The 15,660-nt window shown below is 56.2% G+C and overlaps 1 protein-coding gene across 2 annotated transcripts in view; it reads right to left on the minus strand.

The window, feature by feature from the left end:
- Positions 1-552: 552 nt before the first annotated feature.
- The window catches only part of RAB11FIP1 (RAB11 family interacting protein 1), a 29,974-nt gene continuing 14,866 nt past the window's right edge, over positions 553-15,660 (minus strand). Inside the window, exons 2-6 of one of the 2 annotated variants that reach the window (XM_051832365.2) lie at positions 13,605-14,044; positions 11,324-12,035; positions 8,839-10,158; positions 8,241-8,349; positions 553-3,176 (exon numbers count right to left, since the gene is read on the minus strand). In XM_051832365.2, the coding sequence (XP_051688325.2) occupies positions 2,952-3,176; positions 8,241-8,349; positions 8,839-10,158; positions 11,324-12,035; positions 13,605-14,044 (2,806 nt within the window). In that variant the 3' untranslated portion in view covers positions 553-2,951. The remainder of the gene's footprint in view (positions 3,177-8,240; positions 8,350-8,838; positions 10,159-11,323; positions 12,036-13,604; positions 14,045-15,660) is intronic. The other variant, XM_051832366.2, reaches the window with a different exon arrangement.

The raw sequence follows: 15,660 nt of genomic DNA on the forward strand, positions 1-15,660 counted from the left end.
ACAGCATGGAGCGCAGGGGGTGGAACTTTCAAAGCAAGTTGATCTGAACGTCCCATCCTCTGTGGGAGAAAGGACATTGGGACCCCTAAAAGCAAGAATCTAAGTGGGACCCCACAGCCGGCGCCACGGCTCACTAGGCTAATCCTCCGCCTGTGGCGCTGGCACCCCGGGTTCTAGTCCCGGTTAGGGTGCCGGATTCTGTCCCGGTTGCCCCTCTTCCAGGCCAGCTCTCTGGTGTGGCCTGGGAGTGCAGTGGAGGATGGCCCAAGTGCTTGGGCCCTGCACCCCATGGGAGACTAGGATAAGCACCTGGCTCCTGGCTTCGGATCGGTGCAGCGCACTGCCCGTGGCAGCCATTTGGGGAGTGGACCGGCAGAGGGAGGACCTTTCTCTCTGTCTCTGTCTGTCTAACTCTGCCTGCCAAAAAAAAAAAAAAAAAAACTAAGTGGGACCCCTATTGGTCACCCCTCCCCCATCCACTCCCACCCAGGAGAGGTTTTCCAGGACAACACAGGTTCGCTGCATCCACCCTGAGCCACACACAAGCGCGTATTTGAAAGTTAGCACTGTTTATTTAGTGTTGTAGGAAAATTTAGGTAACTTCTTACATGTAAAAATCAGAGATCCAAAATCCCCAAAGTAACAAGGCAGGAAATAATAACTCCCCACCCTTGGATACCCGCACTGGGTAGGGCCCTCAGCTAGGAGGGGGTTGGGACTCAACTCCCGAGCTCCTGGAGGCCAGGCCCCCCACCCCAGCCCTAAGGGATCATTCATCAGTAATTCTTAAAAGAAAACAAAAGGGCTGAGCCGGGGAACCTAGGAGGGGGAGATCCCGCGTGTCCAGTTCAGGTGCCTCTCGCCTTCAACACGGAGCGCAGGTGTCTCTCTGTCCCGTCCCCCCGCCCCCGCCCTGGCAGGCTCCCACGCGGGCCAGGCTGCACCTCACAGAGCCTCATTCCCTGGACCTCTCGCGCACATCACGCGGGGGGCATGCAGGTGCTCTGCCCAGCTGAGGGCACACTGGCTTTCTCCTCCTCAAAGCCTTTCCTGGGCGACCCCGCCCCTCCTGAGCGCTCAAGGACTTGTTATCGTCAGCCGGACAACCTCCAGGTCAGGTACTTGGCGAGCCGGCTTTAGTTCCGCCAAGCAGCCGCCGCCACACGCCCTTCGAGTCAGTTGGCTTAATTCTCCAGAGTTCCCAAGTGGCATTTCAGGCATGGGGAAGTCACCTCCCTGGCCAGCGGTAGAAGATTCTGGACAAACCACCCCTCCAGGACCACACAGGTGCCCGTGCCCGCCCTTCAAGGGGGAGGGACGCCAGTCTAAGTGCACCTGCCCCTACCCGGCCTCCAGCACACTTGGGTTATCACAGTACAAATACATTTAACATCAAGTAAAAACATAACATGGAACAAATAGATAACATACATTTTCAGAGTTCGAGTGACTATACAGGGTTTTTGTTTTTTGTTTTTTGTTTTTTTTTTAATGGACATGTAGATAAGTTTCATAGCACGATAAAAGTACAAGGCATCTGAGAAGCTGACAGCAGCCCCCAGTACTGCGGGAGAGAATTCAATTAAATAAAATGACATTGCTGCTGATCATTAAAAGTGAATTAGACAAATCAAGTTACGGTTTCATCCTGCAGACTAAAGTGCTCTGAAATCCTGAAATGCAGTTTCTGCTACCGACCAGCCTGCCTCCTAATCGAAATCCGACAAGAGTGCAAGGGAGAGATTCTGATTCAACCAGCCCCGCCCCGCCCGTGCCCATGGCCCTGTGGAATCCTTCCACACCCCCGGAGACAGACAGCAAGAGCTGATGGAGCGCCTATCCCCACCGGGAAAGCCAGTGGGTGACAGCACACGTTCTCCTGAAATTTCCTGAGGAATCTGTATCAGCGCTGTGAGCTAAGGCAGCAAGTACCCTATAAAAAAGTGTGTTACCCTGGCTTTTTAAATACAGCAGTGCCAGTCCACACAGCATCTTCCTGCTCTTCTCAACGAGGCGCCTTCAAGCAGGTTAAGGCGGAGGCACATCTGGTTTGCAACTGGCTTTTGCCGACTGATGCACACAGCACTAAGCCTCAAATTGCTGCTCTCCCCACCCCACCCTGCCCTCCAGGAAGTGGTGTGGGCTTCCCTGCGAGCTGGCGGGGAGGTGCACAGGCAGAAGTGGCCAAGGGAAACCCCCCTCCCAGAGGAGTCTACGCACCCAGAGTACTGCTTTGGAAAGCGCCGGGCACTGCCTCACCCTGCCCCAGGCACGGAATGGGCCAGTCTGGGCCGGTCTGGCCAGCGGGGACCCTGCTATTGGGAGCAGGGGGACTGGGGCCGCACGCTTGGCTGCTGGGAAGATCCCTGGTCTGTTTCCACCGCTCCAGCAGAGAGAGGGGTCCCAGGACCTCTCTCCCACCAGAGTGGGAGTGCAGGGGAACTTGGGGTTTAAGGGAGCGGCTCTTGTGCTAACAGACACGCGAAGAGGGGTCCCTCAGCTCTCCTGCTCCAGTTAAAAAAATAAATAAATAAAATAAGGCCCAAGTCTGAGTGGCTTGGAAGGCTGATGTGGGATCAGGGTTTTCTGCATCTGCGGCCGAAACCCCCAACATCAAGAAAGGTCGTCGGGGGACACAGCACCAACTGCGCGGCCCTCTGATTTCACTCCGATGGCTGGAGGATACAGATTAGGGGGGAAAAAGAAAGAAAAATCTCCATATTAAAGAAAGAAAACCCCACAAGCAACGCCTCTCTGGCTCAGATCAGATCTGCTGACCGTGTCTCTGGTGGGCATAAAATATTTACAGCCGAGTTAAAGGCACGGTGGCATTTAAGACGAAAACCCCAGGAATGCACAGTAGAAGGAACCCGGCTCCCGGCTCCCGGTGGCAGAGCCGGCCAGGGCGGGGACGGAGGCGGAGCCTCAGGCCGGCGGGGCGGAGCTTCCAGTCACATCTTGCCCGCCCTCCGGCCCGCCTGCGCCTGCGCGGGGATGCGGAGGATGTTGGGCGTCTCCTCCATGACCCGGACCAGCAGGTTGTCGATGTAGTCCTCCAGCTCGCGCACCTGGAACTCCTTCTTGCTTATGGTTTCCTTCTGCTTGAGGACCAGCTGGATCAGCTCATCGTGGGTCAGCTGCGCGTAGGCAGACGCGGGGTCCGAGGGGCTGTATTTCTTTGGGGCCAGGGGGGAGAGGGGGTGGAGAGAAAGGGAGAGCATTACAAAAGCAGCACAAAAATCAGATCTCTAAGATCTCTCCGAAAGCGGTTGTTGACAGATCTCCTCTGAGAAGGTCTTCCATCCGCTGGTTCACTCCCCAACTGGCTGTACTGGCCAGAGCTGGGCCGATCTGAAGCCAGGAGCCAGGAGCCAGGAGCTTCTTCCAGGTCTCCCACGTGGGTGCAGGGGCCCAAGCACTTGGCCTATCTTCTCTTGCTTTCCCAGGCCACAGCAGAGAGCTGGATCGAAAGAGGAGCAGCTGGGACTTGAACCGGCACCCATATAGGATGCCAGCACTGCAGGCGGCGACTTTACCCACTACGCCACAGCATGGGGCCCTAGAACTCTTTAAGAATGTAAAAATGACTTTAAAAAAGTCAGGGTGGTGATTGAGCTGTGGGATGGGACACCTGCACCCTGTGTCTCAAAGTGCCTGGGTTCGAGTCTTGTCTCTGCTTCTGATTCCAATTCCTGCTAATACAGACCCTGGGAGGTAGCAGGTGATGGCTCAAATGTTGGGTCCCTGCCATCCACGTGGCAGACCTGGATTAGCCCAGCTCCAGCTGTTGTGCTGGGCATTTAGGGAATGAACCAGAAAATGGGAGCTCTGTTTCTCTCTCTTTGCCTCTTAAATAAATATATACATACCAAAAAAAAAAAAAAAAAGTGGTTTTAATGTGAAAACCATACTTGGTTTCTACTTGTGCCCCGAGGCGCCTGGCGAGCAGGCTGAGGCAGTCACAAGACAGTGCCCACCTGTGGTCGCTTCCTGTAAGAAAACTGAAAAGTTCACGAGGAGGAATGCATGCTATGGAAAGACTACAAGCAAGGTGCATCGCACCGAGTCTCCCCGCCAGCGGCTTTTCCTGAAACTGGGGGCGCAGGAGATTCATGAATTGAAAGAAACAGGATCCCTGGGGCAACCTCAAGACAGATTTTTGCCTGCAGCACTCTGGGGCGGTAACAGTGATGCTTGCCCTGAGGGGTAACAGTCCCACCTGCCTACCACGCAGGCTGAGGGAGGACCTGCTCCAAGGAACGGCCAAGCCGAGGGCCCCATCAACACTCACTCCTGCACAGCTGCACAGAGGCGTCCAGCAAGCCAGAATTCAGAGGAGGAATCCCATCCCCTCATCCTGGCCAGGAACTAGAGCTCCATGACCTCAGGACTGGCTTGGAAACACACACTGGTGTTTGCGTCCATATGCAGCAGGTTCCTTTCTTTAAGAGTTCCAGAGAGAGGGAGAGGGAGAGGGAGAGGTTCCATCTGCTGGTTTCCCCCAAAATGACAGCAACAGCCAGGGCCAGGCCGGGCCAGGCCAAAGCCAGGAGCCTGGAAATCCATCTGGGTTTCCCACGTGGGTGGCAAGGGTCCAAGTGCTTGGACCATCATCTGCTGCCTTCCCAGGTACATTAGCAGGGAGCTGGATGGGAAGTGGAGCAGCTAGGACTTGAACCAGCCCTCTCAGGGGACACCAGCATTGCAGGTGTTGGTTTAACCCACTGTGCTACAATGGTGGCCCTTGCACAGGGCAGGTTTTCACCCAACCCAGGCTGACCACAAACAGGTGAGATGTTTGACTACTTTGCCGGGACGGCTTCTCCCTTAACTGGTTAAAGGCAGAATTCATAGAGTGCCCCCTATGGACCTCAAAGCCTCTTTTTTTTTTTTTTTTTTTTTAAGATTGATTGATTTGCAAGGCAGAATGAAAGAGCGCAGGGACAGGGAGAGAGAGAGAGAGATCTTCTATCCAGTGGTTCGTGCCCCAGATGGCTGCAACAGTCAGGACTGGGCCAGAGCCAGGGGCCTGGAACTCCATCTGGGCCCCCGTCACCTGCTGCTGCCCCCCAGGACACAGGAAGCTCCACTAGGATTTTTTTTTCTTTTTTACACAGCTCTAATACTGATAATAGCATTTCCAATGTGTGTCCAGCTTTTCCGTTTAACAACAGATCGGGGGCGGGGGGGGGGGGTCTAGCTGGCGTCCCTACTTTTAACTGGAAGTGTCAAAGCCGCCTTGATAAACAACATACTCCGAGTTGTCAATCATCAGTAAAGAATGGAGGCCCTGGGATGCTAACCAAGGAAACCAGTACCGCAGTCACCGATCCGGCCGGCGGGCGATCCGTAACTGTAGCTGGGCTGTGTCTTCCACAGCATTCCAGAGTGGGTATTTTGGTGCGTGCCGTTTGATGCCTTAGTACAAAGCACCTGTTATACGGCAGGCCAACAGCAGGCCTGCAGGAAATGTCCCCTACTTACAAGGCGGGGTCCTGGCTTAGAAATCTCCAGCAAAACAAGCAGCGGTTGCTTTTGCTTTGAGGCCGGTTATTCTCTTGGCCGGGGCCAGGAGATGAGTTCCTGATTAAACCAGCTTTGAAGAGCAAACGAAATGGGAGCCAAGGGGCCTGCAAACTTCCCGAAAGCAAGGTGTTTGCTTCTCCTTGGGGCCACAGCGCGTGCTCGTTCCTTTGAACACGGTTTCCTGTGTGCCATGCTTCTGCCCGATTTCCTGGTGAATAGCACTGATCTCTAGGAATACGGCTGCTGCCCCTTCTACCTGCAACAGCCACAGAGATGCCAGGCTGGGCTGGTCAACTTGGAGTGCACTTGGAGGCCGGGGCTGAGACGTAGCAGGTACAGCGCTCAGCCTGAGCAAGACCCAGCACCTGCACTGCCAGGGAAGAGAAGGCAATGGGGCCAGGAGATGCTGAGTCACCTTCTGCAACAGCTACTGGGCCTATTTTACCCAAAACCGGGATCTCTGATGACCCTTCAGCCCAGCTCCCCGTGGCAGAGGCACAGGGAAGCCATGAGGAATGACCACCACCCGGCACTTCTGAAACACTTTCAGGGGCTCTCGTTGTGGCACAGTGGGAAAAGTCACACTTGCAACACCAGCACCCCATACAGACACCGGTTCGAGTCCTGGCTGTTTCACTTCCGATCCAGCTGTCTGCTAAAGCACCTGGGAAAGCAGTAGAAGATGGCCCTTGCCCCAACCCACGTGGGAGACCTGGATGGAGTTCCAGGCTGTTGTGGCCAGCTGGGGAGTGAGCCAGTGGACGACAGAACTCTGCCTCACTCACTCTTTGTTTCTCTTCCTCTCTGTCACTCTGCCTTTCAAATAAATCATTTTGGGAAGAAGCTCCTGGCTCCTGGCTTCAGAACGGCTCAGCTCTAGCCATCTTGGCTATTTGGAGAATGAACCAGCAGTTGGCAGACCTTTCTCTGTTCCTACCTCTCTCTGTAACTCTATTTTTCAAATAAAATACATCTTTAAAAATAAAAATGCTTTCAGGGGCGGGCATTGTGGTGCAGCAGGTCAGGCTGCCACCCACGACGCCAGCATCCCAAATCAGAGCACTAGTTCAAGTCCTGCCTGCTCCATTTCCCACCCAGCTCCCTGCTAACGTGCCTAGGAAAGCAGTGGAAGATGGCACAAGTGCTTGGACCCCTGCACCCACATGGGAGACCTGGATGGAGCTCCTGGCTCCTGGCTTTGGCTTGGCCCAGCCCTGGCTGCTACAGTCATTTAGGGAGTGAACCAGTAGATGGAAGAACTCTTTCCTTCTCTCTTTCTCTCTGTAACTGCTTTTCAAATAAATATATAAATCTTTTTTTAAAAAAAGAAAAAGAAGCAAAACTATGAATGGTATTACAAAATTTGCACCAATCTTTTTTTTTTTTGTTTAAGATTTTGTTTGAAAGGCAGAGTAACAGGAAGGGGGAGGCAGAGACAGAGAGAGATGGTCCATCCGCTGGTCTACTCCCCAGATGGCTGCGTAGAGCAACGCCAGGAGCCCGGAACTCCAGCTAGGTCTCCCGCGTGGGTGGCATGGACAGAAGCACTTGGGCCACTTCTGATTTCCTAAGGGTGCTGGCATGGGCCTGGATCAGAAGCAGAACAGCCGGGGCTGGAAGCAGGCCTCTGATACGGGATGCCAGCATTGTGAGCAGCAGCTTAACCCGCTGCACCGCAGCACCAGCTCCGGTAAACTTCTCTGTCATTCCTTTTTCCCACCAACTTTGGTTCAGAAGCAAACATTACACATGCCTCTCTGTATGTACAGACGGAGAAAAGGGAGCCGGCAGGAGTGATAAAGCAAAATGGGTCAAGCGGTAACAGCTGGCGAATCTGGATGAAGAGTCTGTAGGAGCACTTTGTACTGTTCCTGCAACTTTTAGGCTGGACGTTATCTCAATGAAGGTACATAAAGCACACATCTATCAATAATTACCATGGAAGAATTAATGTTACAGTCTCGCTGAGCGATAAGAAAGGAAACACAGGAGAAAGAAGATATCTGACGGCCTGCATGGGTGAGCCCGTGAGTGCTATTCCCTGCTCATTAAGCAGAAGTGCCCGTGGCAATCACGGTGCCTGGGAGGCACCAGAGACTCCCCAAGAACGGAACAACTCAGGAAAAAAGGTGATGACTTGGGGTGGGGGTGGGGGTGGGGTCTCAGGGCTTCCAAAGACCCCAGAAGTGCGATTATGTAACTGCTGGCAAACCTACTGCCCGAGGAGGTGTATACAGGGCACTTCGAAAAGTCTGTGGAAAACGGGGTCCAGGCATCTGGAGAACAGTTAGGGGCTGCTCGGGTACCCACATTCCAAATCGAGGTGCCTGGCTTTGAGTTTCTGGGAGGCAGCAGCCATGGCTCTACGTCCTCGGGTCCTTGCCACCCACGTGGGAGACCTGGATTGAGCTCCTGGATCCCACCTTTTGGCCCAGCCCAACACTGAGTGCTGTGGGCATTTGGGGAGTGAATCAGTGGATAGAAGAGTTCTCTGTACCTCTGTTTCTCTGCCTTTGAAATAAAGGCAAAAAAAATTGTTTTAAATCTGTTTTCAAGTTTGTGGGAAAGGGAATTAAAAGATAAACTTATTTTGGTGCAAAAAAAGAAATGCTTTAAATGAATGTCTGCGTTTTCTGCAAACTGTTGGAAGGTCCCTGTATAATGGTGATCATTCTAGACAAGGGTGCTCCGTGGGTCTCTAACTGAAGCCACACCTTCATCATGGCTTCGTTGATCAAGTTCTCACTGATGATGGTGGCGGTTCCCAAGCTCGCGTGCGCACTCTTGGGGGCCGTCGTGTTCATTGGCTTCACAGGATGCAGCCTAAAGAGAAGGGGAAAGGGACACTTACACCTTTGTAGGGCTACAGCAAGCCAGAAACCGCCTGTCCCAAAGGCGGCCGCCGGATGAAGTCGAAAGGCACACTCTGGGCCCATTGTCTCGGTTCCTGCAGGGGGGGAGGCGGGCGGGCCCAGTGTGCAAGCCAGCAGGGCGCACTCTCCCGAGAGTCTCGGGGTGGCCTAGGTGTGGAGGCAGCTACAGCCCAGGCCTCCACGGGGCGAGGGACTCCCTGCACGGCCTCCTGGGCAGGTGCTGTAAAGGCACAGCGCTGGCTGGAAGCCCTCAGCGCTGTGGGACTCTCCGGCCGCCTCTCGGACAGCAGCCCCGCTGCTGCTTCTGCAGTTCCAAAGCTCAGAACCTGGCCGTGCAGAGCAAGCCCTGCGGGGTCCCCACCACAGCGGTCAGCACTTCCAAACAGGGGTCCTGGCGGGAGGAGCCGAGAAGGGGTGGTCTCTCCGCGGGCACTCTCACCTGTGCTTGGCTGCCCCGCGGGCCGCGCCTGGCTGAGCTGGGAGTGGCTGTGTCTCCGAGGGCGACACCCAGGCCTGGAGGGGCGGCTTCCTCTTGCCGCAATCCACTTTACCCACGGAGCCCTCTGCTGCCGCTCTTTTTGGAGCTTCTGCCGTACTGGCGCGGTGTGTGTCGGGGGGCGGAGGGCTGGGGACGCAGCGTGCAGTGGACAAGGGCTCAGCAAGGCAGGGGCCAGGCACAGGCGAGGCCGGGCCGGGGCTGGGAGGCCTCTGCTCCTCCTCACCATGCACAGGGCGCGGAGCCTTTAGATCCACGCCCGAGCTCGGGCCCAGGGCGGGCTCCTGCATTCCGGAGGCCGCGGGGTCGGGGGCCTGGGGCCCATCCGTTCTGGGGATGGTGCCCTGGGAAGAAGCTCCCGCGTCCACAGCCACCTGCTCGTCCACCTGATCTACCCTCTCGTCGTCCGATGCGACTTCGGGAATGGAAGGCAGGCTCAGGTTCAGCTCGGCCAGGACAGGTGCGAGGTCGCTCGGGAAGTCGGCTGGGAACCCCTGGCTGTCCCTCTCCGGGACGCTTGGTGCGCGGCGGGAGGAGAGAGCGAGGGGCTCCGGCCCGGCTGCGGCAGCAGACCCCGCAGCCCCGCGCTCCAGGCCGGGGACCCTAGAGGGCTGTGCCCCGCCATCAGCCAGGTCCCTGGCAGGATGCACATCCCCTCCCGCCTCCTCCTCCTCCTCCTCGTCCTCCATACACAGCTGCTCGGAGAATGACACACGCTTCTCTGTCCTCCCGCGGCCGGCAGGGACGGCGGGGGCCGCATCTGTGCCACGTTTCTCCATATCCCTCGCGGGGGCCAATGCGGACCCCGGCGCTCCCGCTCCTCCGCCATCGCGGAGCCGGTTCCCCGCACGCAGTGCAGACCGACTCCCCAGGCCCGGGTCCCACCCCACGGGAGGCTCCTGGGCAGGGACATGAGCACATGGGGCCTCGTCGGCCTCCTCGGACGGGAACCGCACAAGCTCCCCCTGCTGCCGCGCCTCGTGCAGGGCGCTCCCGGCGGCAGCCAGGGTGTCCGGAGCGCGCGTCGAACTCTCCTTTGCCGAGGCTGTTCTAAGGGGCCCAGGAGGCTCGCCCTCGCCGGGAGAAGGCCAGCTCTGGATCGGGGTGGATGTGGAAATGGGAGCGGCTATGGGAGACCACAAGGAGGAGGAGGAAGAGATGGAGGAGGGCTCTGCTTCGGGAGGGGCCCGGGGAGAGGCTAGGGGCGAGCTGGGGGGAGAAGGAGGCCTGGCTTTGGGTGGCGCCTCTGGAGACACGTCCACTCTGCAAAATGACAAAATAAAATCTGCCGGTCAGTTGCAGATGCAGAGTGAGAGACAAAAAAAAAAAAAAAAAAGTAAAAGCTAAAAGGGTTTTCTGCATTTGGAGGCTCTCTCTTAAAGACGGCTAGGGAAGAGGCACCGACACGTGACACACAGAAGGGCACTTCTGTGACCGAGCGGGCCTGCCCCACAGAGCAAGGAAAGACCCAGGAGGGCAGCAGCCTGCGGTTTCTCCAGGTGACCACACACAAGCCCTGGCCTTCAACACCGTGAGTGGGGTACCATGAAGCAGCAGGCAGAGACAGAAGAGGAACCGTGCGTGCATGCACACGTCTGTACGTGTCAGGTCCAAGGAGGCAGAAGCTCCAAAAAACAAGTCTCTCGCCCCCAAGACCTCAGAAAAGCAGAAGCAGAAGCCTCAAGGGCACGCAGGCTCATGCAACCAGGGGCGGAGGAGGAAACACACAGAGAACCGTCGCAGGCACCAGCACCCCAGCACCAGGCATGCGCAAGGGTGGGCGGGCACTTGGCACAGCAGCTGAGATGCCACCTGGGACACTTGCATCCTACAGTGGCGTGCCTGGGTGCACTCCTCACTGTAGCTTCCTGCTGATATACACCCTGGGACGCCTCCCTCAGGGACGCCTGGGGCAGGCAGTGACCTGACAGGCCTGGGTCACAGCCACTCACGTGGGAGACCCAGATAAGAATCTGGCTCCCAGCTCCAGCTGCTGCAGGCACGCAGGAGTGAACCAGCAGATAGGAGAGCTCTGCCTGCCTGCCTCTCCCTCTGTGTGTGCCTTTCAGATCAACAGTGCGCAAGGACGTGCCTCCCTCCCAGGGAAACGTCCGTTGAGAATTTAATCGGCAAGGCTTCGGCACATGCCGCAGCGCACAGCTACTACTCCTGATCTGGACCGCTCGGGGCCTGCTGCAAATCACGCATTCCACTGGGATAGCTCATCGGACACAGGAGATGGACACGCCACGCCTGCCAGGCAGTGGCTCTGGGCTAGGGGAGTGTCAACGCAATTAGGACAGGCAGGCAGGCGGTGGAGTACCCCCGGGGGACAGTGCCAGGTTTGCTCCAAGGGCAGAAGGCAGGGCTTGCTGAGTGCCAGGCCACAAGGGCGGAAGGGCCCGGCGGGAAGGGGACCCACACTCACCGGGGCTTGACGGCCTTGGTCTGCAGCGCCCTCGGCGTGGGAACGGGCGGCTTTGGTCCAGCCTGGGACTCTGGGTCGGCTTCGGCTTCTGTAATCTGCACATCTTCAAAGGGGTTCAGGGCATGGCCCTGAGCGGAGGCAGCAGCCGCAGCATCCCCCGTGGGCCCCAGCTTGCCCTCCTTCTCCTTGCTTTCGCCCTCGCCGCCCTTCGCTGCGTCCTTCTTTCCCGTCACCAGAGACAGCAAAGAGGCCTTCTTGCTCTCCTGTTTCTTGCCCTCCTGGGTTTCTCTTGCAGCCTCCATGCTGGCCAGAGCCCTGTCTTCCTGGGCATCCCCAGTGACTTGCGGTCGGTAGGACGGCAGGGTCATGGCCTTCCCAGCGTCCGGGGCGGGGGACTCAGAGAACCACCGGTCGGCAGCCGCCCCGCCTCCATCGCCAGGCTCCTTCCACGGCCTGGAGGCCAGGTTTTCGGTGGATGAGAACAGACGCTTCTTCCGGAAGCCCTGGGGGGATGGCGAGGATGAGGCGCTGCTGTCCTTGGTCTCGCTCCTGGCTTCCGGCTGCTCCAGGTACACGTGGCTCCCGTTGATACAGACGTTCGAGCGAGACAAGACATCATTTTTAGACCGAAGGCCGCTGAGGAAGGGGAGGCTGAAGTTGATCTGGCTCAGCTGTTTCGGATCTGCACTGGCTGTTCTCTTGTGAGACGTGACTGCGGGAGGAAAAACAAGGGGAGCATGGGGCGGGGTAAGCCAGGGGCTGCCGTCCTGTTTGGGGTCCCGGTTTGAGTCCCGGCTGCTCTGCTTCCGATCCAGCTCTCTGCTAATGCACCTGGGGAAGGCGGCAGTTGACGGCCCAGGTGTTTGGGCCCCTGCCTCCCATGTGGGAGACCTGGATGGAGTTTCTGGCTTCTGGCTTTGGCCTGGTCCACTTCTAGCTGCTGCAGCTATTTGGGGATCGAATCAGCAGGAACAGGGTTTGGCCAAAGCTGGGAGCTAGGAACTCAGTTCAGGTTTCCTATGTGGGTGGCAGGGGCCCAACCGCTGGAGCCATCACCACTGCTTCCCAGGTCTGCATGAGCAGCACGCTGGAGTCGGCAGCCAGAGCAGGCGTCAAACCATGACATGGGATGCAATGCAACCAGCAGCCTGAACCTCCAGGCCACACTCCTGCCCCTTGATACATATTTTTGTTTCCCTAAGACGTGCAGGGGGTGGTGGTACTGACATCTAGCAAACAGGTCAAATGCACAAGTAATTCAGAGTTAAGGGCATGAGAGTCCCTAGGTGCCATTAGGGATGTATCCCATGGGGTTGAATACTACCCGATGAATGAATGGAATATCAGATCTACCATAAGGTTCTAGGTTTTAGCCTTAAAACAACAACAGACAACTCGGGATGTACTCATTTGGTCAGCTCCAAAAGCTGGGACTAACGTGCATAAATTACAGAGCAGGACATTTTGGGAAGAGAGTTTATACTTTTTCAGAAACCGAAGGGCTCAGAAACAGAGTCAGGGGCAGGTGTTTGCACAGAGGTAGAGATGCCATTTGGGGCACCTGCATCCCACCTGAGAAGGCCGGATTCAAGTGCTGGCTACACTCCTGACTCCAGCTTCCTGCCAACACACACTCTGGGAGGCAGCAGGTGAGGGTGTAAGTACTTGGGTCTCTGCTGTCCATGGGAGAGACCTAGACTGAGTTTCCAGCTCCTGGCTTTAGCCTGGTCCAGCACCAGCCATTGTGAGCACTTGGGGAGGGGGAGTGAACCTGTGAATGAGAGCTCGCTCTCTCTCTCTGCCTTTGAAATAAATAATTTAAGATTTATTTATTTATTTGACAGGCAGAGTTACAGAGAGAGGGAGAGACAGACAGAGAGATCTTCCATCTGCTGGTTCACTTCCCAAATGGCCACAACGGTCAGGGCTGGGCCAGGCCAAAGCCAGCAGCCAGGAGCTTCTTCTGGGTCTCCCATGTGGGTGCAGCCACCTTCTGCTGCCTTCCCATGAGCATTAGCAGGGAGCCGGATCAGAAGTAGAGCAGCTGGGTCTCGAACTGGTGCCCATATGGGATGCCAGTGTTGCAAATGGCTTAAAAATGCTGGCCCCAATAAATAAAAATTTTAAGAAAGAAATCGAGTTGGCCTCTTTGCTGAGATTACCCGTCACCATCATCATTTTAGGGACTGGGGAGCTGAATAAAGATCTCCAGATTGGTCTCCCTCTCAAAGCACAATGGACGAGGGCAGAGAGACCAGGGGCGGAGGAGGCAGGGACTCACCGTCGGCGGCAGAGGAGGGCTCGTCCTCATCCTCATCGCCCCAGCGGGACTGCAAGTCCCCGGGGCGCAGCAGCACCTTGTCCGGCTTCGAGGTCGGCAGGACAGACATGGACTGGGAGAGCGGTGTCTTCTGCAGGTTCGACTTGGAAAACAAGGTCTTGATCTTGGACTTCTTCTTCTTGTCTTTGGAAGGAGCCTCGTCGTCGCTGTCCGCGGAGGCCATCGTGCTGGGGACGATGGCCGAGGCGGTGTCGGAGGCGCTGTCCTTGCTCTTGCCTTTGATCTTGTCCTTGAGCTTCCCGAATGGGTTCCGAGACTTGTCCTTCACGGACAGGTCGAACATGCTGGCCGTCATGCTGTTCCTCATGAACTGGATGTCCACCTCGATCTCCCCTCGCTCCTTGTCCTGCTTGCCAGGCTTGGATCTCAAGCGGTACCACCTAAAGGGAGACAGGTGAGGGGTCACCTTGGGACAGAAGTGCCCGAAACAATGCCCCACCTCCCAGTGACGGTCCCTCCTCTCTGCTCTACCAACCTCGTACACACACACACACACACACACACACGAGTTAGCCTTTCTCTTTACCGGCTGAGGGCAGAACCTGTGCTGTTATTTATTTATTAAGATGTATTTATTTATGTATCTATCTGAAAGTCAGAGTTAGAGAGACAGAGACAGAGAGAGATCTTCCATCTGCTGGTTCACTCATCAAGCGGCCGCAACAGCCAGGCCAGCAGGAGCCTGGAACTTCGTCCAGGTCTCCCACGTGGGTGGCAGGGGCCTACACACTTGGGCCATCTGCTGCTGCTTTTTCCCCAGGTGCATTAGCAGGGAGCTGGATTGGAAGTGGAGCGGCCAGGACATGAACCAACGCCCATACGGGATGCCGGTGTTACAGGTGCCGACTTTACCCGCTATGCCACAGTGGTGGCCCTGAGTTCTCATTTCTGAGACGGCAATGACGACATCTGATGTACTACTTAGTGTATGATCCCCTAAAACCCTGATTCAACAAAGAGCTATTTCTAAAGATAAAGAGACAGACATTCCATCAAATCACTTCTGATCCATGTATGTTTCCTCAACAGAGTAAGGACGCAGAGATTATGCGCAAACAGCTAAGAAAGTGGCACTGGAGCTTACAGGTGGATCTCAGAGAGGGACAGGTACTGAGCCCTTCAGTTAGGTGCCTGCCTCCCACTGCACAGTACCTGGGCTTGATACTCCGGCTCCTGACTGCGGCCGCCCAGCAATGCAGACCCCAGGAGGAGGTGAGATGACTCCAGTCACTGGGCTCCTGCTACCCCATGGGGGATGCAGATTATGTTCCCAGCTCCCAGCTCCGGCCCCTGCCCAGCCCCAGTCATTGAAAGCATTTGGGTAGTAATCAGCAGATGGAAGATACTTTCTCTCTTGCTCTCTCTTCTTTAAAGAATAACTGAAAAAGACACAGTTAAAAATGAAAAAAGGTGGGGGGGGGGCTGGCTCTGTGGCATAGCAGGTAAAGCTGCCACCTGCAATGCAGCATCCCATATGGGTGCCGTTTGGGTCCCAGCTGCTCCACTTCCGATCCAGCTCTCTGCTATGGCCTGGGAAAGCAGTAGAAGATGGCCCAAGTCCTTGGGCCCTGCACCTGCGTGGGAAACCCAGGAGAAGCTCCTGGCTCCTGGCTTCGATCGGCAGAGCTCCGGCCGTTGCAGCCAACTGGGGAATGAACCAGTAGATGGACAACCTCTCTCTCTCTCTCTCTCTCTCTCTCTCTCTCTGCCTCTCAAGCAAACTGATTTTTTTTTAAAGGTTTTATTTATTTGAGAGTTAGAGTTACAGACAGAGAAAGGGACAGAGAGGTCTTTTATCCACTGGTTCACTCCCCAAATGGCCACAACAGCTGGAGCTGGGCTGATCTGAAGCCAGGAGCCTCTTCCAGGACTCCCATGCAAGTGCAGGGGCCCAAGGACTTGGGCCATCTCCTACTGCTTTCCCAGGCCACAGCAGAGAGCTGGATTGGAAGTGGAGCAGCCGGTACTAGAACTGGTACCCATATAGGATGCCAAC

The sequence above is a fragment of the Oryctolagus cuniculus genome, chromosome 2, assembly GCF_964237555.1.
Source record: "Oryctolagus cuniculus chromosome 2, mOryCun1.1, whole genome shotgun sequence".
Lineage (NCBI taxonomy): Eukaryota > Metazoa > Chordata > Mammalia > Lagomorpha > Leporidae > Oryctolagus > Oryctolagus cuniculus.